This window comes from Stegastes partitus, unplaced genomic scaffold, assembly GCF_000690725.1.
Source record: "Stegastes partitus isolate 25-593 unplaced genomic scaffold, Stegastes_partitus-1.0.2 Scaffold1216, whole genome shotgun sequence".
In the NCBI taxonomy this organism is placed as follows: domain Eukaryota; kingdom Metazoa; phylum Chordata; class Actinopteri; family Pomacentridae; genus Stegastes; species Stegastes partitus.
This window is the reverse complement of record NW_007578947.1, coordinates 225,984-234,303: the sequence shown is the minus strand read 5'-3', so window position 1 is coordinate 234,303 and position 8,320 is coordinate 225,984. Positions and strand designations below refer to the sequence as shown.

At 38.4% G+C, this 8,320-nt stretch overlaps 1 protein-coding gene across 1 annotated transcript in view; it reads right to left on the bottom strand.

Moving 5' to 3' along the window:
• Window positions 1-1,544: 1,544 nt before the first annotated feature.
• Window positions 1,545-8,320, bottom strand: part of psme3 (proteasome activator subunit 3) — an 11,302-nt gene continuing 4,526 nt past the window's right edge. Inside the window, exons 2-10 of the mRNA XM_008297413.1 lie at window positions 5,528-5,560; window positions 5,344-5,406; window positions 4,368-4,472; window positions 4,225-4,273; window positions 4,024-4,142; window positions 3,626-3,762; window positions 3,462-3,516; window positions 1,940-2,026; window positions 1,545-1,859 (exon numbers count right to left, since the gene is read on the bottom strand). Coding sequence (XP_008295635.1) covers window positions 1,779-1,859; window positions 1,940-2,026; window positions 3,462-3,516; window positions 3,626-3,762; window positions 4,024-4,142; window positions 4,225-4,273; window positions 4,368-4,472; window positions 5,344-5,406; window positions 5,528-5,560 — 729 coding nt within the window. The 3' untranslated portion in view covers window positions 1,545-1,778. The remainder of the gene's footprint in view (window positions 1,860-1,939; window positions 2,027-3,461; window positions 3,517-3,625; window positions 3,763-4,023; window positions 4,143-4,224; window positions 4,274-4,367; window positions 4,473-5,343; window positions 5,407-5,527; window positions 5,561-8,320) is intronic.

Genomic DNA, 8,320 nt, shown 5'->3' with positions numbered 1-8,320 from the left:
AGCAGCATAGTAGTAGTAGTAGTAGCAACAGCACGAATGGCAGTAGTAGCAGCAGTAGTGTAATAGTAATAGTAGTATTAGTACTAGCAGTCGCAGCAGCAGTATATTAATAGTAGTAGTTTAGCAGTAGTAATAATAGTAGGTTAGTAGTAACAGTGATAGCAGGAGTAGTGGTAATATTAGTAATGGTAGGAGTATAGCAGTATTAGTAGTAGTAATCGTAGTATTAGTAATAGCAGTGGTAGTATAGTAGCAATAGTGGTAGTAGTATAGTAGTACTAGTAGCATAGTAACATTAGTAGTAATCGTAGTATTAGTAATAGCAGTGGTAGTATAGTAGCAATAGTGATAGTAGTAGTAGTATAGTAGTATTAGTGCTAGTAGTATAGTAATATTAGTAGTAATAGTAGTATTTGCAGTTGCAGCAGCAGTAGTAGTATATTAATAGTCGTAGTAGTATAGTAGTAATAGTAGTAGTAGTTTAGCAGTAGTAATAATAGTAGGTTAGTAGTAACAGTGATAGCAGCAGTAGTGGTAATATTAGTAATGGTAGGAGTATAGCAGTATTAGTAGTAGTAATCGTAGTATTAGTAATAGCAGTGGGAGTATAGTAGCAATAGTGGTAGTAGTAGTCGTATAGTAGTATTAGCACTGGTAGTACAGTAATATTAGTAGTAATAGTAGTAGTAGTAATAGCAGTAGTAGTATCAGTAGTGGTAATAGCAGCAGTGGTCGAAGTATTAGTGATAGCAGTACTAGTATTAGCAGTTGTAGCAGTAATAGCAGTAAAAGTGACAGTAGTAGTAATAGTAGTAGTAGAATAGTATCAGCATTTTTGCTCTGTTTAACTCTGATAAGATTTAATGTCAATCTGTCACTATTTATTTATTTATGTAAGATTTTCTCACCTTTTTTGGACATTCAGTTCAGAATAAACGCAATAAGAATCTTACATTTCAACACAAACACGTCCTCACTTTGGCAAAAACATCAGCGTTGGGAGTTTTTTTTTTCAGTTTACGACTCCTGAATGTACAAAAGTGGACACAACGCTGCCACCTGCAGGCCAACAGGACACACAACCAGCAGAGCAAACTCACAATGTCGACACCAACACGCCCCGAACCTTCCAAAATAATCAAAATCTCTTATTAAAAAAGAAACAACAACTTTATTGAGGAGAGTCAATGCCCGACATGAGAGATGCTTTGGAGACTTGATGCATTTTCACTGAAAACCACGAAGCCCTAACGCCGACCTAAAACCTGCTCAGTCTTCGTTTATTCGCTACGACATTCGGACGAAGAGCAGCGGCGTTTTTTTGCGAATCCTCCCAAAAAAACCAACAAAAAACCATCAAACATCCAACAGACGCCGCCGCTCCCTATATGAGCTAAGAATGAAGCGATTTCACAAAAGATCTGGAGGACAAGATGTTTAATTAAAATTAAAAAATACATAGCGCTTTTTTTCTCTTTTTTTTCCTGTTGTCTATGATCTATCTCCCCTTTTTTTAAATTTTTTTTTTGGTGACAGAATATTCTTCAAAGGGTTTAAAACAAGAAAAATATACTTTACAATTAAAACAAACAAACAAAAACAAAAAAGAAGAAAGAAACGATGTGCATGTGTCCATCTATGGAAGCTATGTTCTCGTACTGGGCTGATTGTACTGGAGGAGGTGAATGTCTAGTCGGAGTCCTGCGATCGAGGCGGCTGCAGCTCGGGAGGCGACGGGGGGAGGCGACGGGGGGGAGGCTGGATCTGCCGGGTGAGCATCAGTACAAGGCGTCGGTGTTACTGCTCCGAGGCCTCTTGATCTTCTCGATGTTCTTCAGGATCATGTCGTGTAACGTTACCTGGAGGCCAAACAGACACGTCAGCAAGGTTCAAAACAAACAAACGCTGATTTGAAAAGAAGCGATGAAAGTGGACGTACGTATTGATTTCTGAGCTCCGATACGATGATCTTCAGACTGATGTATTCCTTCTCGTCGATCTCGGTTACCGTGCGCCGATAGTCCTCCTGATTAACAACAACAACAACAACAAAAAAGTGGTTCATGCAAACAGCTCAGGCTGCGTCGTTTTAAACCCTAATAAGGTTTATTTTGGTTTTCTTTGCGTTCTCTAAACAACAACAACAAAATAATACTAATATAAGCAACACTTAATCACATTTAAAAATATTTCAATGCATTACTAAAGTAGTATTAGTAACAGCAGTAGCAGTATTATTAGTAGTAGTAGTGGTAGTAATAGCAGTATTAGTAGCAGTACTAACAGCACTAGTAGTATTAGCATAGTAGTAGTGCTTATAGCAGTAGTAGTAGTATTAGTAACAGCAGTAGTAGCATTAGTAAAGTAATAATAGCTGTAGCAGTGGTATAGTAGTATGAGTAACAGCAGTAGTAGCATTATTGGGAGTAGTCGTGGTAGTAGTCGTAGCAATAGCAGTATTAGTAGTAGTACTTATAGCAGTAGTAGTATTAGTAACAGCAGTTGTAGCATTAGTAACACTAATAATAGTAATAGCAGAATTAGTAGTATTAGTAGTAGTATAATAGTAGTAGTATAGTAGTATGAGTAACAGCAGTAGTAGTATTATTATTATTAGTAGTGGTAGTAGTCGTAGTAATAGCAGTATTAGTAGTAGTACTAATAGCAGTAGTAGTAGTAGCATAGTAGTAGTACTTATAGCAGCAGTAGCAGTATTAGTAACAGCACTAGTTGTATTAGTAACAGTAATAATAGCTGTAGAAGTGGTATAGTAGTATTAGTAGTAGTACTAATAGCAGTCGTACTATAGGAGTATTAGTAATAGTAGTCGTAATATAGTAGTAGCAGCAGCAGTAGTAGTCATATTATTACTAGTAGTAGTAACAGCAGTAATAGCAGCAGTAGTAGTAGTATTAGTAACAGCAGTAGTAGCAGTATTAGTAGTAGCACTAATAACAGTTGTGGCAGCAGCAATAGTAGTAATATTAGTAGCAGCAGTAGTAACAGCAGCAGGAGTATTAGTAGTAGTAGTAGTAGCAGCAGTAGTAACAGCAGCAGGAGTATTGGTATTAGTCGTGTCGTTAAGCTCTACATGTTCAACACCACCAGATGTCGCTGTTCTTGCAGTTCAAAGCCAAAAAAACATTAAATTCTTGCAGCACAAACAAATGAAGCCTCATCTGTCATTACTTCTCATATTGAAAACAGACAATCAGTGAATGTTTGTATTTTATAATCCATTATTTGGTGCGAGTAACTATTTTAGGGGGAAAAACTAAAAATCTCTGACTGCAGCTTCTTAAATGTAAAGATTTTCTGGTTTCTTTCTTTTTGTATCGCAGTAGATTTTAAATTTTTTGGTGTTGTGGACAAAATGTAGGACATTATGATGATCATGAATCACTTGATAGACCAAAGAACTATTGATTAATTGAGAAAACAATCACGTCTTTTGTACTTACCACATGAGGATATTTTGCTATTTTCGACACCAGCTTTGCCCTTGTGATGTAGTATCTAGAAGTGAGGAAACAGACAAAAGTTGAGCTCCGAATCTTTCAAATGATTATAAATATTTAATGCTTTGTAACATTTTATGTAGAAAACAGTTCAAACTCGGGCGAACCTTGATATCTGATCGAGGTAAGACGCCGCCTCCCCTTCCACTGTTCTGAGCTCGGCCACCGTCTCCTCCTGGATCGACACCCCGAAGTTGTTGCCGTCCTCTATCCTGGGGATGAGCAGCTGAACCCACATTTTAACCTGCGGAGGGGAAAGAAAAAAAACGGTAAGAATGAGGAGAAACCAACATCTGGGACGCTGTCAGACGAGTGCGGTACATCCTACACTGGAGCTTTGTGTCCTGAAGCTAGAAAACGATGAACGTGTGTCTTGTTTTTTCTGGTTGCATCAATAATTCAGGATTATTTCTACATTTATGTCATACACTTTCAGCTCTAATGCCAAATTCTAATAACAATATAATAAACACGACTAATGAAAACTTCCAGAGGTTTTACTCACTGTGTTACATTTCTCTATGAGCGTCCTGATCTCTGGCTTGACCTTTTCAATGAGCTCAACAAGGTTTCCGTTGCTCTTCATCATCCCACCGGGCATGACGAAGACCTTGGTGCCAGTCACTGCACAGGAATAAGAGCGAATAATCAAGTCTCCGACACACCTGTCAGACCTGAAAAGCAGATTAAAAGTTGCGGGACTCACCCATGTCCTCCCCACTTCCATCCTCCAGCTTCCTCTTTTTGGCATTTTGCTGTGAAACACAAGCAGCAGAATTTAAGCAACATTTCTCACCTCCACTCGTTTCATCTTTTTTATACTCGGCAACTTTAAAAATTGAGCCTCACCGCTTCTAGTCCGTCGTGGAGGTTTGAGAGCAAGATGGGGTCCGGCACCGTCAGATTTATCTCTGAGTGGATCTCCTTCAGTTCGGTGATGTTTATACTTGGATCCTGAGAAACAAAGAGGCAACACAAATCTGTCAACTCATTATGCGGTGGTAGTATGTAGTACGTCTGCATGGACCTTCTTAGAAACCAGAAACATCCAATTACAGTCGTGACTTGATAATCCGACACTAAATGTAAAACCTTCTTTGATGTCGGATAGCAACTGTGCACGTTCTGGCCACAGAGCGCTCCCCCGGGGGTGAAAGTGTCCAGAACACACAGGCAGTACTTGGCTGCTGATGCTAGTTTAGTTAGCGCTCACACTTCTGTTTCCTCCATCGGTGGCGGCGGGGGAGTGGCAGATACGCTCCACCGTTACCATCCATGTTTATCTCCATAAACACTGAGCACGCTCGCTGCGTGTGACGTCGTCGTGTCCTCTTCTGCGCATGCGGGACACTTTTGGGTCGTATGAAGTTCACACAGCAGATCACATACAAGTCGCATTTAATTCACATATTTCACAAAGAAATCTTCATTGAGCATCAAGTCCTGCAGTGTGAACGTAGCCAATCTGTGGGATTGTTCAGTCAGATAATACGCCGTTATCCTGATTTGTGACATGTCATGATTTGTAAAATGTCATGTCGGGCTGTCGGTATGTTCAGGCTGTTTTTAATGGGTTCCGTTCCTTTTTTTCTAAAAACCTGTCGGATAGCAAGGTTTAGGATTGTTAAGGGTCGGATTATCAAGTCACGTCTGTATTTTATCAGTCATCTGCGGCTGCTCTGGAGCTTTTGGTAGCTACCAAGATCTACCGAGACCCAGTTTAAATGTATTTGCAAAAGGCAAAATTAACTTCCAGTCTCAACTACTTATGTGCAAATTTAAGGATCTGCAACATGCGGTTAGTTTACAGAAACAAGCAACTCACCTTCAGAAAGTGATCAAGTTCCAGTAACTTCTTTGGGAAAAAATTTGCGACTAGATCTTCTGCCTGGAAATGAAACGGACATTTTTTATACAAACTTTAACAGCTGTGTGTAAAAATGTGCTCACAAACCCTTTTCTTTTTCTTTTCTTTTTTATTTTTAAATAACAGGATAAGCAACACTTACTTCTGCGGTGATACGTTCCCTGAAAGCATCAACCTGCAAACACAAACAAACATGAGACAAGAGTCCGAAGATGCAAAACCACTTTTTTTTTCTCGCCATAGTTTATTGTGGGTCTAAATTATCGCTACGGATTTTGTAAACATGGCTCAGAAGTCAGTTTAAGATTTAAAAACTGTAACATGATGCCGGTGTCGTATCAGAACGTAGTCTGAGTTGGTGGGAGTATGCGGTGAACATCTGCCACTTTATCTGCAGCTGCTTTTATCTGGATCAAACATTCACTACATGTGCAAACACACTCAAGTTTGTGTCTGCGGTGACAGCAGAAGTATGTCTTCGCAAATCTTCTTGTGACCAAAATCCAGCCTATAGACAAAACTGTAGCATTATTTCCAATTATTATCCTGCATGTGATTAGTATGTCTAATATCCTTGTTTATATTTGGACTGTAATCGACTTATAAATGTGTTATAAACGTCTCTTTTCCAATTACCCTGTGGGCCCCAATCTTTAAAATCAAACCCTCATGACTGAAGTCGAGTCATTGTGATGCAGTAATAATGCTACAGTCCCGATGTATGGGCTGTTGACAGGCGACCTGCCCGGTTTACACGCGACTGCAGCTGCTTTTTATCTGAGTCACACAGTCGTAACGTGCAGATACACACAACTGTATGTCTGTGGCGATAGCAGAAGCGTGTTTTTGTTGTAACCGAATAACTGCGACCCCCCAAAACAATGTATGACGCAATCAGGCCTGACATTTAGTCAACTCAGTTTTATTGAAGTATCACATTTAAAGCTGCTGGGTCAAGTAGAAAAATAACATTTGCATTACAAATGAACCCAACAAGTATAAATATTGAGGTTATTTGTGGTGCGAGTTTAACTGAGTAATTTAAAACCCAACAAAGATTATGCTGAATGCAACTTTAACTGAGTAGAATGAATATTAAGGCTATCATTGGGCATATCAGACCACTATTACAGTCTTAATAATTACGGAGTTAGTCAAACGCACTTAAATACTGGATGAATTATGGAGATACACGTGACTAATTTAAGAATAGAGCTATGACACTACAGACATTTACATGAAAACTGAACAAACCCAAGGATTCAGTGGGATCTCTTTATATTAAAGTTAATTTTAAATTTTAAGCTGACAACAGGTAGGGCTGCACTAGTGTTTCCAGTGTTTAGGTCTAATACCCTTGTTGAGATCTCTTGCAACTGTCCTATGGGATATAATCTTTAAAATACAGCCCCAATGAATGAAATCAAGTAATTCTGAATCATTAAAAACTCTTCAGTTACCATATTTGGGCTGGGGTCACTTCTTGGCAGGTGGGAAACTGCACTACATGAGTTGAAATGGTCCTTTAAAGCCATTTTAACTAGTTTAAAAAAAAAAAAAAGGACAGCATTGGTTCTACATTGATCAGCTCGGCTTTTTTTTTTTTTTTTTTAGGAGAAAAGAGCTCTTTGTGAATGTCTGACCCAGATAAAAGCAGCTGTGGACGTAAATAAAACGGGCGGTGTAGCTNACGTATTGATTTCTGAGCTCCGATACGATGATCTTCAGACTGATGTATTCCTTCTCGTCGATCTCGGTTACCGTGCGCCGATAGTCCTCCTGATTAACAACAACAACAACAACAAAAAAGTGGTTCATGCAAACAGCTCAGGCTGCGTCGTTTTAAACCCTAATAAGGTTTATTTTGGTTTTCTTTGCGTTCTCTAAACAACAACAACAAAATAATACTAATATAAGCAACACTTAATCACATTTAAAAATATTTCAATGCATTACTAAAGTAGTATTAGTAACAGCAGTAGCAGTATTATTAGTAGTAGTAGTGGTAGTAATAGCAGTATTAGTAGCAGTACTAACAGCACTAGTAGTATTAGCATAGTAGTAGTGCTTATAGCAGTAGTAGTAGTATTAGTAACAGCAGTAGTAGCATTAGTAAAGTAATAATAGCTGTAGCAGTGGTATAGTAGTATGAGTAACAGCAGTAGTAGCATTATTGGGAGTAGTCGTGGTAGTAGTCGTAGCAATAGCAGTATTAGTAGTAGTACTTATAGCAGTAGTAGTATTAGTAACAGCAGTTGTAGCATTAGTAACACTAATAATAGTAATAGCAGAATTAGTAGTATTAGTAGTAGTATAATAGTAGTAGTATAGTAGTATGAGTAACAGCAGTAGTAGTATTATTATTATTAGTAGTGGTAGTAGTCGTAGTAATAGCAGTATTAGTAGTAGTACTAATAGCAGTAGTAGTAGTAGCATAGTAGTAGTACTTATAGCAGCAGTAGCAGTATTAGTAACAGCACTAGTTGTATTAGTAACAGTAATAATAGCTGTAGAAGTGGTATAGTAGTATTAGTAGTAGTACTAATAGCAGTCGTACTATAGGAGTATTAGTAATAGTAGTCGTAATATAGTAGTAGCAGCAGCAGTAGTAGTCATATTATTACTAGTAGTAGTAACAGCAGTAATAGCAGCAGTAGTAGTAGTATTAGTAACAGCAGTAGTAGCAGTATTAGTAGTAGCACTAATAACAGTTGTGGCAGCAGCAATAGTAGTAATATTAGTAGCAGCAGTAGTAACAGCAGCAGGAGTATTAGTAGTAGTAGTAGTAGCAGCAGTAGTAACAGCAGCAGGAGTATTGGTATTAGTCGTGTCGTTAAGCTCTACATGTTCAACACCACCAGATGTCGCTGTTCTTGCAGTTCAAAGCCAAAAAAACATTAAATTCTTGCAGCACAAACAAATGAAGCCTCATCTG